The 16,210-nt window shown below is 43.4% G+C and overlaps 1 protein-coding gene across 1 annotated transcript in view; it reads left to right on the top strand.

Moving 5' to 3' along the window:
* DPT (dermatopontin) overlaps positions 1–16,210 on the top strand; it is a gene marked incomplete at its 5' end in the record, with an annotated part of 29,046 nt that overhangs the window by 4,543 nt on the left and 8,293 nt on the right. Inside the window, one exon of the mRNA XM_082304505.1 lies at positions 6,224–6,349. Within this exon, the coding sequence (XP_082160631.1) occupies positions 6,224–6,349 (126 nt within the window). The remainder of the gene's footprint in view (positions 1–6,223; positions 6,350–16,210) is intronic.

Here is a 16,210-nt window from a genome sequence, read left to right as displayed (position 1 = left end):
GCCCTTGGGCCAGTCTGGGCCAGCCCTCCCCCCGGCTGTGCCCCCTCCCAGCTTCTTGTGCCCCCGGCAGAGCAGGGGAACCTGAGAAGTCCTTGACCAGTGTGAGCGCCACTTAGCACCTATTTAGAGACAGCTTAGCACTACTTAGCAAGAACCAAAGCAGCAGTGTATCATCGACACTGTTCTCATCCTAAACCCAAAACACAGCCCCATACCGGCTACCAAGACGAAAATTAACTCTATCCCAGCTGAAACCAGGACAGTTCCTAGTTCCATTTGTACTGGAGGAAGTTTGACCTCGGGTAAATATTTCACCACCCAAGAAAAGGTAAGGTCTGAGTGATTGCTGGTAAGACTGTTCTTCACTGCTTTGCTGAATACTACAGAGTTGACTCTACAGACCAGTCTTTGAACGAGGTACTTAAGAAAAACTACTTTTCTTGCCTGAAAGCGATCGTACCAAAGGACAGGGATCAAACAAACAAATGAACAAAAGCTTGCAAGTGAAAGACAACCAACTCTTCCTTCCAGGAGAAGATGTTTGTTTTACACTACATAATGCAGATGGAACTGTGCCATATCCCCAGTATACTCCCAGTTACCCAGAAGGCACAAAGCAGAAACATTTCCAGCCAAGTGGTATTTAATGCATGTTTTTTGCCTCTTTTCCTTGTTTAGACTTCTGAGAAAGTGTTTGGATGGGACTTGGAAAAAACAGATCTCTAGCTTCTCCCTCCCCACTCCCACTGTCACTCTCCTTTGCCTTCTCTTTAAGCGCACAAACACGCACACACACGCAGATCCTTCAAGCAGGCACACAACCCTATTTCCCACAAACTGGGCACAAAGACAGACTCATAAGCAAAGGAAGTGTCTGCAGGAGCCTCCTCTTCAGGCGCTGGCAGCACACCCCGGTACATCTGCAAGGAACTGTTTTTGTTCTCAATCTCTGACCAATCCCAAGTCTCAAATCTGAGGCTGTACTACCCAAACCCGATAATCAAGCTGCCCTTTCAAAATATTCCCATTTGTGCTATCTATGCAAACAAGTTCATTTTCTTCAAAGCCCTAAAGGGCTAGTTAAAGGGACAGTGCTACAAGCTCTTAGCACAGCTGCAATGGACTGAGTCCAGTGGGAGCATCTGAGGAGAAGCAGGGTGTTTCTGCAGATAGGGAGGCCTCATCAGCGACTGTCAGGAAGAAATCAACAGGTGACTAGGGCCGTGCCTTCCCTTTGGGTGGGGAGGAGAAAGTCAGTCATCACTGACCCCTAAATGAAAGAAAAAAATAGCTGAAGATGAGAGCGAGGTTGCCTTTGGCATGTGGAAGTCCTGACAACACATCTCACCGCCCCACAACAGATAGCGAAGAGTCCTTGTAGAAGTGACCACTGGAGACTGGCATGGCCTAATCAAACATGGAAAAATCATTCCCTTCGCCTGAGTGCCAGTGTTTCAAGTGCCCTGAGCCTGCCCTCAGCCACTTCTCTCTCCCCACTCATCTGTAACAGACTGACCGTTAAATTAGCTTTCATCATGTGACTAACCAAATTACACAGAGGGAGGCCACGCCACAAAAATAACTCAGGAAAGCAGCACAGGGCTTCCCCTCCACAGCTGTACCAAAAGGAAATTAAGTTTTGGATATTGAAAGTAACAGGTTTTGGTGAAACAGCACTCCAGGAAAACAGTCCAATGTCTTGTTAAAAAATGCCTCTCACACGCTAACCGCAGTCTTACCAACTGCGTGAGGTTAGGCTACCTCTCTCCCTATGCACTCCAGGGAGGACTGCAGATGAAAGCATGCAGTGTTACTTCTACTGGGTCAATTTGCCATGTCTGACATATCTCCGTAATACATAGATTCATTCTGCTGTGACAGGCTCTAGAGCGATAGCTTTGAAGTAATTAATGATGCAAGTTTTACAGCAGCCATCTGCTCTACAGCAAAACAGCGGGATTTTTTTTGAAGTACGTAGAATGACGCTCTCAGGTTACCCTGTTATAAGGAACAAATCACCCTTAATGCAGCACAACCCAGTGACTACGGAGCTGTGTGTCAGACTCCGCATGTTCCCAGAGAGCTTCAGGGAGCGCCACCCGGTCAGCGTGGCAGGGGCTCAATGCAGGCTCTAACAGCATCACTTACTGCATCTTGACTTGCGCTCCCCTGAGCAGATTTGTAGAGAACAGGCTTCCTCTTTGGGTTGTCATCCTCAGGACAACATGCTGCTCAGGCTAATTCCTGACATATCTGAGGGACAGGGGGCCTCAGAGACAGGTTTACAACACAGCACCAGCATTAGATGGGGCACAACGCTCTGGGGCTTTGTCTAGCAAAGAGCAAAAATAAGATACAGGCATAATTATGAAGTGTCACCACAATTGGTACCGTTGCTCGAAACAATTATACTGTTGCAAGCAGTATTTGTCGTCAGTCTGGCAGGCAACTGTTGAGTCACTGAGGTACACACTTGGTCACTGAGGCTATATCAATGTTTGCAAATAATGTGGTGCAATTTAAGTGGATCTGTAGGGTGAAATGGTTCGTGCAGGGACCCCAAATCCACATATGCATTTTGAGTGGCTTTGTTTCAAACCAGCTCTAGTTTGGTCTCACAGATAAAAGCTCATTGGTGAACAAGGAAAGCAGTCCTGACCTGAACTAAACCAATAACATGGATGCACACTTTGGTTGCTTGCCATGACGGAACGCAGCTGTACAACACTCGGTAACCAGTTCAGAAGAAGATTTGGCAAAGGAGAGGCTTTTCATAGCAATTGCAGCAAGCCGGGAAAGTCTTAGCTACCATATCCCTGTTACTACACAGAACTCCTCCCAAAATAAGGCTGGCTGTGTAGTTTATTTACTTTCTGTGAAACCTTGCAGTCATTTCCAACAGATGTAAACGAGGGGAGGGAAGGGCAACTTCCCATTCAACAGCACCTGACCCTCACTACCACCAATCTTCCCACTCCCACCCACCAGCCAGCTCACCTCCTCTTCTCCCCGTACCAGATCGAAAAGCGAACTCTTCATATGTTGCAACTTGAGCCAACCAGAAAAACAAAACAACCTATCCATTGCCAAGTTTAATCCCACACAGTCCCAGCCGGTTTCTCATGCTCTTCTGCACTCACCTTCTAAGAGGTACCTTCCTCTTGTCTTAGCAATGTCAGGATTTCATGAGTGAGGAGAACCCAGTGACATTAACTCCGAATACTGAATTAACCTCTATAACAAAAGTGCTACAGAGTGGGCCATAAATCAAAGGTCCTGAATCACCAGTTTTTATTCACCATACTAGTTTGCAGGGTTTGCTGTGACAGGAGTAGTGAATTCTACAGAGAAGGAAGAAATCCTCACATATTAAGTGTTGTTTTCAGATTAGTGCATAGAGCATCTGACTAACAAGGTGTGTGGGGAGGGGTTGTTTGTTTCCCTTGAAGGACTATTTTCTGCTTGTTGGAAAGAGGCCAACTGGGAAAATGAAAAAGAGGAAAAGATTTTATATGAGCTCACAAATAAACACCCCAATTTCTGAGAGCATCTCTTCATTTTCGGAGGAATATTTGGATTTGACTTGAAAATTAGAAAGATTAGGAGAAAAAAATCTTGTGTTATCTCAAAGAAAAGTACTTCAACGTCACTATTATCTTTCTTTCGCTGAACACAGTATTGAGCTTGAATAACAGATTGCAGGACTTTGTATGAGACGGAAGTAGAGAGGGAGAAGTGAACGTGAGCTTAAAAGTATATTTTAAATTTTACTTTGAATGTTTTTAAAATAAAATGCAATTTAATTATAAGACATCACTTATATCCAGTTATACTCTCCATCTAAGAAACTAATTTTTCAGGCAACTCCAAATATTTTTTTTTTAACTTTTCATGAGAAGATAGAATCAGGATCAAAAACAAAATAACCAAACCTTCCTAAAGTTTGGTGCCCAAATATGTACACATGCAAACACAGGAGTGTTATGTTAGCTAGATTTTTTTCAATCCACTGTAGAGAGAAGGGTCCATCAGTGATGTGTCTCTCAAGATTAATCTTTCCATCAAAACTGGAGTGCATTAGTAGAGGTGTCAAGAAAATAAAAACTGTTGTAGGGCAAAGAGAGCAGGAAAGAGGGCAGGACTTCCCAGACTGAATGGGAGCAGGTGGGGAGAGAAGGAGAGACAGAAGAACCTCCCGCAAAGACGAGTATGGGCAGGAATCAGATGCTGACCGATGGGGATGCGAAATTGCAGGGCAATGCCAAGCCTCTGAGAGGAAGTGCAAAGGAAAAGGAGGAATGAAATGCTCCCGTTATTATTGCACCTACAGAAAAGAGCTAGGAAAATATCCCAGGGGCACAAGGACTTGAGCAGTGGAAATGCAGGTAACTGGGAACGGGGAGAGGCAGAAGATTAAGAGACTCAAGTTTGATTTTACTTTACACAGATTAATGCAGAAAAGTACTCATCTTGCAACAGGTACAACCATTCCCTATATTTCTGTGTATCAACCTTTCTTCCATCAGGATAACACCAATCATCTGCAGCTATCCAATATGTTTACACAGAGTCCTAGCCATATGTTCCCATGGCCTATGTGCCAAAAAACAGAGCAACTTCCTATCAAAGTCCTGCTGAAATCCTCTGAGCGCGAGCCAAACTGCCTTACTTGGTGCGATACCATAGCAACTCAGAGTCCCCATCATTGCTTAACTCTAGAGGTCCTCAGAAGAGTCTCACAAAGCACAGCAAGTATGTGTGGCCCCAGCAACGTGGGAGATGCGGGGATACAAACAAATGTAAATAATCTTGTCTGAACAACAGAATGTGGTGGAAGGGACATATAGAAGAGACCCCTGCTTCAGAGGAGGAAGCTGAAAATTAGGCAGAGGAATTCATCCCTGCACTGGTCAAAATTGATCAGTTTTTCAGCTTTTGCGTACAAACACTTGAGCCTCACGCTTTGGGAGCACTAACACCTGTATGCACAAGTGAATGACTTTCCAAACACCAAACTCTGCAAGATGATGTGTCTTCCCTTCTGGGAACTCCAGGCTCATTAAAATAAACTATGAGGTTGTTGAATGAAACTAGGGGAAATTTTTGATATTTGTTAATCATAAAGTTACTTCTGAAAGCATCTTTTGGATATATCAATGTATTTGATTTTATGGTATCGCAAGGAAAGTTTGCTACAGCTCTAGGCTGCCAGTTTTCCTTGAGGAAGGAAAAAGAAAGAAAAAGAAATGAAAGAAAACTGAATTCCTATAATTTTCTCCAATAGGGAAACAATGAGGCTAGGAGGGTGCATGAGAGAATGAGCACTCAACAGCTGAGTTAATGAGCTGTCTGTTTTCACGATCTCCTTGTCTTTAGTCTCCAAGAAGCAAGCTATTCAAACTGATTATCAGTTGACTGACTTTGGCTATCAGTGTCCAGATGCTCGTAGGGTGGGCAGAAAGAGAAGCACATATCTGCATGCCTAGGGACCATGTCTATTCTACTTGAAGGCAGTGATTTACATGTATGACAGAATTCCTACATACACAGAAAGCACAAAGCAGCAGATTTTTCTTTTGAAAATCCAGTCATAAAATTTATCTGAGTCTTATAATTTCATAATATCTGAGTCTCAGTTTTCCTCATGTGATTGTTATCAAATCGTTATTTCATCACAAGCCAATAATGTTTTGAATTAAGAGTGCCTTCTCCTGGAGACAGGTAGTTGAAAAAGAAATAAAATAAAATAAATGGCTGAACTTCTCTTATAAAAGAGTTTCTATGGCTTCTTTTTTGTAGAGAAGCAGTTGAAAAAATTACTCCAGTGAACCCCAAATGCTCAAATACCAACAGCCAAAGATAAAACTATTAATGGACTATTTTGAAGTCAGTCTCATGATTTGTAAACAGTTGAGAATGTGAACACCAGAACAATCTTCTTGCCTGATTAGCATACTGGAAAGATTAAAACTATTTAAACTGTTTTTAAGTATTTAAGTGCAACATAAATGTTAAGATATTATTAGTTAACTACTACTGCTTTCTTATACAATGGTTACTCAATACACAGCAAGTGCATACAGTGCTTCTCGATACAAAGCCAAACCCTTAGCTTCCACTCTGAATCAAAATTTTTAATGCTGTTTTCACAAATGCCTGAAACTATCAGGGAATCTACTATCATGTTTTCCTTATGTGTTCTCTTCTTTCTCCTCTTTCTTAGGTATCAAACCTGCTCAAACAATGGGCTGGTGGCTGGTTTCCAGAGTCAGTATTTTCCATCTGTGCTTGACCGTGAATGGCAATTTTACTGCTGCCGCTATAGCCGGAGATGCCCGTATTCATGCTGGTGAGTTCAAGCAGAAGCCAAACCTGTTAGCCTCTTTTCCCCAGCAGTCCCTATAAATGTCTTTGGCTGCTTGGCCCGTCAAAAACCTCCTCTCAGAAAAAGTTAACTGTGTTTTATGGGGCTAAGCAAGTTATGTCCAGTCTGGAAACAGGATTCTTGAGGGTCCATGGCTAAGGGAAAAGAACGAGGGCACAGTTATGCTGAACAGCACAATGCAGCAGCTTCCCCTAAATGAACAGGTCTGGGTACCAGCAGCACCCTACCTATGCTGGAAACCATGACAGAAGTCTCCAAAGTGGAACGACATTTCAAAGGTGGTGATATAGCTCCCACTATAAATCCAGCATATTTACAGGAGTAGGAGCATCTCCGCACTACGCAACTGTGCCACAACAGCTTACAGGAGTGAACTTACTGCCGGTTACCTCAAACAAAATATCCTCTGGCTGACAACTTGGGATTTTTGTATTTGTAGTGAATACAGCTTGTTCTCTCTCTCAAGGCTGTTTGAAGACCAAAGTAAAAATGAGCTACTGATCATAGTCCAAACCTAAAAGAAAGGTGGCCTCACCTCAACACAGCATCACCACTGGTGCTGGCAACCTCACAGAGGCTATGGAAAAATGCACTACACATCCAGAGCTTCCCTGTGTCCCCAGGTGTGGTTTCTCTAAACTGAGACAGAAGCATAGTAGCAGTAGCAGACTGTGCAGAGAAAGCTCATACTGCTCCTGTCCATTCTGTGTAACAGAACTCATGATTTTATGCTCCAGGGCTATTAATCCAGCTAGTCTCACTGATACAAAGAATAACCCACCTGCACTTTGAAAGAAGTAGAAAATAGGGGGGGGAAAAAATCTGTGCTTGAATCTTTGTTTCCAGAACTCAGCTTTGAAGTAAACTTCCCATTGAGATGCGTACAAACTGTTTACATGCCCCTTGGTCTTACTTGTCTGGCTGGCTACTGGCCAAACACAACAGCAGTGCCTTGCTCTGCATCCTTCAGTCTCCTTGCAGCCAGGAGGAAAAGAAATGTTTTTTTATTATTATTTTTAAATATTTTAAATGACAGGAACTCTGTAACAAAGTCTTTGAACATTCTTCTGCCCCCTTTCCAGCCTACACTGCCTACGGATGTTCTCTGCCTGGGGGTTTATTTACATACCTGCCCAGGCTCTTCCCTCGGAGGGAAACTCACTCTAACTTTTAAGCAGTTCTTCCAATCTCTCTTACTCCTCTAATATTGCATGTATTTTCAGAGAGACAACACAAATCTTCTCTGACCTCTTTTGTTGTTGACAGTTCTGCTTCACTCAGATGTCGTCTTGACAACTGGGACGAGCTTTGTCTCTGCCTTGCAAATTGGCACTCAGAGTAACTCAAATCCTAATGTAAATGTTTGGGGTTACTGATTCCTTGCATTTCCATCCCAGCTGCACACAGACTCCTATACTGTCCTTCTATTTCCAACAATGACAACACTCCATTTTTTATGCTTGGAAAAGAACGCCTTATGCAGTTCAGCTGCTACTGCCTCTCCATGCAGAAAAGGCAGCATTTCAAAGGCAGGTGAAGCATTTCTCCCTCTAAGCAGAGTAGAAATCCCATGTGCTCACGTTCTTCTGGGAGGGGAGAGCTGTAAAACCTCTGGGAAGACCTGTCACCTGGCTTGTGAAAAGCTCCTGGTGCAGAGTTTGTGATTATGGGTTCATTACAAGGCCATTTGTACCCTGTATTACCAGGCTCAGTCACTCCATCTGGAGCCCAGTTTGTTCTGTTCAAGCTACTGGCCTATCTTGACACTTCTATATCCACTCTCGCCCTGGACAGTCTCTCATACAGTTTCTTCTACTTGAGAGCCTTGTTTGACCTTACTCTCTTGAAGTGCCTCCTTACAATATATTTCTTCCAATTTTTTTCAAGCTCTCATTCTGCCTTTGGAGTTAGCAAGGTAGATACAAGCTCTTTCTACATACAGTTATCCAAATTAGGATGTTATGGTCTGGATGGACAGACAACTAGATGGGTAAAAAACTGGTGGTCTAACAGGCTCAGAGGGTAGTGGTTAAAGGGTGATACCCTGCCTGGGCGCCCATTACGAGCAGAGCACTGTTACTAATGGTCTACCCTGGGACCCATCCTGCTTAACATCGTTATCAATGACCTTGAGGAGGCAACAGAGCACACTCTCACCAAGTTTGCATATGACACCAAACTGGGGGGAACAGCTGGTATGCTTGAGGGCAGGACTGCTGTTCAGAGGGATATAAAGAAAACCTTTTCCTCTATGAGGACAGTGAGATAGTAGAGCGGGTTGCCCAGTGAGGCTGTGCAGGCTCCATCCTTAGAGGTTTTCAAGACTCGACTGAATAAAGCCCTGAGCAGCCTGGCCTGACCTTGTGGCTGACCCTGCTTTGAGCAGGAGGCTGTACCAGAGACCTCTTGAGGTCCCTTTCCACCAGAGTTATCCTGCGATCCCACACAGGACTCTTCTTCTGGAGGGCCCACACCATGCAGCTAAACTCTCCCCTCCAAAACAGTGGTCTCCTGCCTATTGTCTGCTGGGAATGGTTTCTTTTCTGTTTTATTCCCTTTACCCTGCCTAGACAGTGTCTGGGAGAGCACTAGTTGTTATACTAACATATAAGCAACATGAACTGCAATGTGGTAGCGCGAAACCCGATGCTTTGGACTCACTTTTACTACTACAGATGTGACTTGTCTGAATTGTTAAACTTCAGTGTACAGCAACTAAACTTCCCATTCCCTAAGCCCAGCAGATCTCACTCACAACTTCACTTCCAGTGACATTTCCAAGTTATTGTCACAAAACCTTGTTCACACATCACATGTCTGGTCTGTATCTTGCACTCTGTTTTAGACGCGTTTGACAGAGAGAATGTGTTTTCCAAACAATCTGCAAAGCAGTTCTGGGCTACCATGGGTAGGACCTCAAAATGTATATGCATGTAAGACACAATAAAAATGTGTGTGCGTATACAGTATCGTTATTTATTACAGCTTCTGCCCCAGCCTATAACGGTATTCATTCTGTTCCAGAAACTAGCTGTCAATAAACTATCTGTGGAGAAATGGCTATTAATGTGCTGCTGACTCCCATTTCTTGGTTGAAGCAGCTTAATTTCATGCAAAGGCATCTATTAGTATATGACTATGTGGAAAAGTAATACCAGGAAAATATGTAACGACTGTGGTGCCTCATGGATCATGCATGACACATAGGAAAATCCATATTCAAAGATAAACCACATTGCAGAATTTCTCAGCAGCCTTGAATTTTAATGTGCAATGAATCCTTCATTATGAAACCAAATATGGGCAGAAAGGCATTTTTAAGAAAACTGACAATACTGAGGCATAACAAAACTCTTTGGTTTAAATTAGCTCTCACCTTGGGTATTTGATCCCTTCCTCGTCCAGTTGTCTCCGTACAGGGCTCTCGGGCAAATATAAAAGCAGTGAGACAGCTGATCCTTATGCATGGTTTCTCTTGGCTCTTCTTCTTCATGACTACATTCCTCCTGAAGTGAGCTGGTCTTCCCTACAATAAATAAGGACAGGTTTTCCCCATGTATATGAGCCATGCAAATGGTTTGTTAGAATTTGACCCTGTTTTTACAGACGGAACATTCCTGTGTTTTTTGAATCCTGCTAATACTTATTGGAATACTAATTTATGACACCATCACACTGACTGAAAACCCCACTTAAACACTTTGCTTAAGTTAAGAACATGGTTAAAGCCAAATACATGCTTAAGGACTTTGCTTGGTAGCATCTATATCCTTACTCTTAGAACCCAGCAGTTCTGTTTCACAGCTCACCTTCTCACCATTAATTCCCAGTTTACCTGTAGAGTAAGCCCATACTGAAAATATACATACTAATCTTTTCCAGTCTCATCATTTTGCACTTGCTATTTTTAATTTTTTTACAAGTACTTTGTTTCCTTCCTCACCATGCCAAGTCTTGTCATGGATTCTGCACATTTTTACCATACTGAAAATAATTAACATTCCTCACGGGAGGCAGAAAAGCTCCCGTTATTTTACCTGGTTAGGGACTGCTACCACAGTAAAACAAACTGTGTGCTGATTTGAACCATAAAGGAAGCAAATCCATCGCAGATGCAGAGGCAGTGTTATTAAGTGGTCCCATTAGAGCTCAGGTTTTTCTCTCTGCCAGGAAATTGAAAGCCTGACTCCATTCTCTCAAAAGCGAACACATGTCACAGAACAGCCCCAAGTCTGCACAGACTGTTTATGACTGTTTCCCCTCTCCAAACAACCAGCAGTCCAAATGCCAGAAAGTCTGTCTGGAGCTGTGGCTGCTCTCTGTCACGGTGACATTGTCCAGGCAACAATTACATTTTCCAAGAGTTATGGGGCTTGAAGAACTTATTTGTTTCCTTGACTCAACCTGCCACCAAAGCCATATTGAAACTGATGAGATCCTAAACAGATTTCTCAGAGATTACCAACAGCAGAGATATAAATCCAGGAGGTGAACCCAGAATAGATGCAGTGGAAACATGCACTTCTGAGCAACCCAATTCCTCTCCCCCCCTTTTTTTAAAAAAACAAAAAGGTATTTAACTGATTTTTTTTTTCTTTAATCCCAGCAAATACAACCTTACACTTCAATCTCCAGGACCATCTTCCAGAGACATCTTAGGAGAAACACATTTGCTTAATATCAGAAAGCTGGCTAATGTTATTTCAGACATGTCTTTCTTGAGGCACAGGCATAAGGTGCCCTGAGCTCGCTGCTGCTGCTTGTATCTGTATTGCACTAACTCATGTAGGCCTCCAAGAGGAACCGTGATCCTACTGCGTTGGCCTTGTGGCTCCTCAGCCCTGTGAGAGTTGGTGGCTTTCACTACAACAGAGCAGAAAGAGAAGGGCAGCGATGTGTCTAGGTGAATCTATGATCTCAGAGCCTGGAGCCTGAACTCAATCCAGGAACACAAATGACACGGCCACATGAGGCAACTGCTCATCTCTAGAGCAGCTCCAGGACACCTCTAGCTCCCTGGCAGCCCAGCAAGCTGGGATCTATACTGGGGCAACTGGCAAGAATTTCTGTAGACAGTTTACTAAGACCTTCTTTGGCTTTTCAGCACAGTATGCTTTTAAAAGAGGATGCTTGCTGTCTTCCAGCTGGGGGAAGAATTGAAATTGATTTAAAGAGGCATATAATTCCCATGTTCACTGAATGTAACATGCTGGCTCATGGCTCTTGAAACAAAATTCTCCTTTAGGAGAGCCATACTCTTGAAGTATTTGTAAATAACATCTGAAACAGTAAGGCCATTCAGGGGACATTCCTTGTCCTCAAAGGTCAGAAAGTTAACGTCAGAGCTTATGCTTCCCCTGAAATGGAACAGCTCCTTCTTTTGGCTGTGGCATCGTTAGAGGAAGAGTTCGGCAGCGAAGAGGAAAATGAAGGTTAAAGAGGAGCCATTCATCTTGCTAGCACTGTAGTTACACCAGAAGTGAAAAGCGTAAGGCACTCTGAAACAATGTACTTGCTAGCAGGGAATTCAACAGCTGGAGCAGGAAACCATGAGCTCTACCACTGACTGTCTTTGATCTTTTAAAAGACTCATTTCTTTTGTCTGCTTGATATCTGAAGGCAAGGCATACCCACAGTTCCCGTTTACTTCTCTAAGGGGCGGGCTGTACGATACTAATAAGGCCATTGGTGTGACTTGATCTTCTTATCGGTAAAAAATAGACTCATGATAACTATTTCTGAAGTCAACCGTCAAAAAGAGTGCTAAGGATCACTGTAGATTAGTACAAAACATTCTTCTCAGTGCTAAATGAGTAACTCTTGTGTTTTCTATTGATCTCTAATATAGTAATTCTTCACAATGGAAGATAAACAACATTACTACTTTCAGACTAAAATAATAACAACAGTAACCCTGTTAAAGATTTAATGCCTTTTTTCAATACGTTGCCCTGAGCAAGATTTATAGGATTATAGTAAAGCACATTAGAAAACCATGGGGATGGGTGGGGTGATGCAAACCCCAGAGAATAAACCATCCCACATCAACTCTATACCAGCTAAAAAACCCATTATGAAAACACCTTTTTCTGTCAGGTTTTCCTGCTCTCCCACACACATGCCAAACCACTTACATTCCTTCTCACAACCTTTTCTTTCCCAGTCTTTAATGTAGAATTACCTGCTTTCTCCTCTCTTGACAATGCCACTAGTGCTCCGAGTCTCTTGCGTCCAAACATCACACACCTGATACCAACCTGAAGTGGATTCGCAAAGCCAAAGTAGAATTCCTCTGGTTTCTGTATTAATTCTTGCAAATAAGTCATATGGATTGAAAAGACTACCACTTGCTAAAGGTCTCTCATTACTATTTTCTGCCCTACGAGTCCTTCTCCAAACTTAACACCTATGTGCGTATCTGGGTTTAGTAAAGAATCCCAGTAAATGCACCCCGCTAGCCCCTACACAGATCCCCTGCCTCCTCAGGGTTGGTTTGGCACCAAATTACCCAGTGCCTAGGTCCCACGATCAGTATACAATGCAGGTCTTCTCACAGCTGCTTTGCAAGCCTCTCTTCTAGGGCTTTCCCTCAGGTGTTCCCTCAGACACCACAAGCACCACAGCTTGGTCCTAGGGGCCTTAGGTCACCCCAAACGGCAGCAGCAACTTTGTCTCAGCACTTGGCAATTCCCACGCTTCTCACCGCTCGCCTAGCCCAGTCTTCTTTGCTAAGAGGTCAATGCCAGAAGTGCTTACAGGGCCCTCATGCAGGTTGCTGTGGATGGCTCTTCCCAAATGGGTCTTGCCTTTGGGCTTGGATTCCTTGGAAGTCCCGACTCCTGTGGGCACGCAAACCCTTACCAACTAGGGCAAAAAGTCTCTCTCACTTGTTTCACGGCTCCTCTCGGGTATAAACCATACACTGCCACATGTGGCTCACAAATGCTACCACGTTTGTAAATAAATCACCTGTCTGTAGGGCCCTGGTAGGTGGTTACGTTGATACGTAGGTGGTTACCTTACAGTTGATACGCATTAGAGCGTAAAACATTTAATATTTTCAGTTAAGCGCTTTATAATAAGGTTACGCACCAAGCTACGATAAATGCTGAGGGAACCACTGTCCTGTGCTGGGCAGACCACTTTAGCTGAGTTAAATGACCTTTCTCCCTTCCATGACGAGAAAACCAAGTACTGAATATCCCTATCCATTAAACACTAGCGCATCTCTCAGGGCAGATATGTTTTGTGCGACTTATCCCCGGGATTCCAAAACCAGGGATAACAGAGAAGAGCTGGGTAACACCACAGAGCCCTGCTATATCGGCAACCAACTGCATTTCCTTCTGAAGGATACAGCGCAACCCAGATGACCTTGAGATGCATGGGCTTAAGGGAACAGTTTCGTAAATGGGTACAGCAAACATCAAAGAGAACTGAATTAGACAGACAGACCACACAGACCCAAGTGAACTGGAACATTGCTGTCATAGCACTATTTATAATTTTTCGCTCCAGAACAAAAGGACTCAGTAGGCATCTGTCTATGTAACGAGACAAACTTCAAGGAAGCTCAAGTCTCCACATCATTTACTTTCGGTAATTGCATATATTTGCTTTTCGAACGTTTCTTAGCGGAGGAGGCTTAAGAGGCTGAATGGTAATGTGAAGAAGTTAGTAGAGAGGGAGGGGGAGATGACAGCAGGCAGAAAGAAAAGAGAGGGAACCTAAATGAAGGCTCTCTACTGCATCCATTCACATCAGAATAACATTGCCTGCTTCTGCAAAAGGTCTGTGAGACCCTTCACAGTAATTCAGGAGCTTGTCATCAGATTTACAACTGAAAGGCTCACGAAGCAAGTTCAAAGAACTGACTCCCAGTTCTGTCTCTGAGTAGAGCTGAAAGCAGCTTTTTAACCTTGTGTTTTGCACAGTCTCGTCTGCCCAGCACATAGTGCTGGTCATGATTACAGAACATTTTCCTTGCTGAATGCCAAACAGATGTTATGAAACACGTTTGGTGGAACATATATAAACACACGCCTTAGTGTTTTCTCATAATAATAGCCCAAAAAAGCCCCAAAGCCTGGAGTTGATGGGGGAATGCAAAATGGAATCCTGGTCCATAGCTGGTCTTCATGCCACATGTTTTAAAAACCTGCTGTGACCCAGGAATCTTCGAAGATGCGCCATCAGACACTCAGGCTACAAATTAGTAAATTAAATATGGGGACCCTCCTCTAGCAGAGGAAGCAGCCACACTATTAAACTTTCTTACCCTCCAAAACAAGGTGGCCACATTCTGCCTGTTAGGAATGGTACCTACCATGTGCTAACTCGCAAACGGTGTCTTTGAGGCATCTGCTCAGACTGTGCTAGTTGGTCTGAGCTAAAACTGTCCCAGAGATTGTTCTAATAATTTACACGTCTACGCAATTGAGTTATAGCACCCAGAAACATTCTCTGGTGTTGTTTAATTTACTAGCATAGATGTAGCCCCAGTGTCTCCTGGCCTCTGGCTATGGATCCAGAAACATTCTCATGTTCCCAGATTCAGATCCATGGCTTCACTGATGGGAGACTCGGGCATGCAAAAAAGTTCTCCTCAAGGCCTTGATTTCTGTGGAAAGAAAATGGATAAAATACAGACCAGGTAGCAGAGGTCAGGCTTTGTGAAGTATACTCTAGCTCTCATTACAGCTCTGGGCATGGACTACAGGGCCCCGAAAGCATCTCTTTGCAAACTGGAGGGCTTTCAGTAAGTCAGCTATACCGAAGAACCAGCTTGTGCTCGGGTTAAGGGTTTATTATGGGGCCATAAAGGTGTGTTAGAGATTCAAGTCATAGATTGTCCAGGTAAAAAAGTATTCAAATCCGAGCTGTAAACTGTCTGACAATGACAAATAAATATATATTTGGGAGCACAAGGGGAGACGCCCTGAAAGCAAAAATGATAACATCAGCCTTCAAAGTTAACAGATAAATTAGGTGTGTTGTGGTTTGACAGAAACACAGTCAGGTGATGATCTTCAGCCTAGGAAAAAACACCAGCTAACTGGTGAAAAGCCATGAGAAACAGCTTTTTGTAATATTTGTATTTATTCTCTTTGTCTGGGTCAGAGCCAGTTCCCTTAAAATCCATAGTGGTCTCATTTCGGACTTTCATGGGGGCTGGACTGAAAACTGTGGCTCTGATTTTCCCACTTGCAGAGCATACTGATGACTCTACCTATTTATCCATCCTAACAACTGCCAGTGTACATGGTTTCTTCTGTTTCTCCTAGCCCGCAGCAGCTGTCTGCGTGACCTGTGAAATACTGCTGTTCATTTCTTATCAACAGCACAGCACTGCGAAGGCTCTGCAAATCCGTGGGCCCTTCGTCAGAGCTCTGACAATGGATACTGTGACCAGGCCTGATCTTCTGCCTCCCAAAACCACTTGGGCACGGGTGTTCTTGTACTACAACTAGTAATTTGTTTGATGATTGCCATGGACAAAGGACAGGAGGCACAAGAATAAGATATGTTCAAAAAAGTTGACTGTTGAGACTTAGGAATCTTATGAGGCCATGCTTGAGTTTCACACTCAGTCCCATTTTTCATCTGTCAAGGAATAATGGTTTGCTAGGAATGATGTTCCAACCGAATGATGGTTTTCTTTCATTTTCAAAAGCTGAAAATGACCTGGAATTAAGTCACATCTGCTTTACAAGGAAGATGTAAACAGCATAAGAACTGGGTACCTGAAATGATCAAAAATGCATTTAAAATATACACAGTGGTGGCAATTTCAGAGGATTTTTTGTTATAGTGAGTAGCTCTAGG

The sequence above is a fragment of the Platalea leucorodia genome, assembly GCF_965183815.1.
Source record: "Platalea leucorodia genome assembly, chromosome: 2".
NCBI classification, from domain to species: domain Eukaryota; kingdom Metazoa; phylum Chordata; class Aves; order Pelecaniformes; family Threskiornithidae; genus Platalea; species Platalea leucorodia.
The sequence above is the reverse complement of the archived record's forward strand: the minus strand, read 5'-3'. Positions and strand labels throughout refer to the sequence as shown.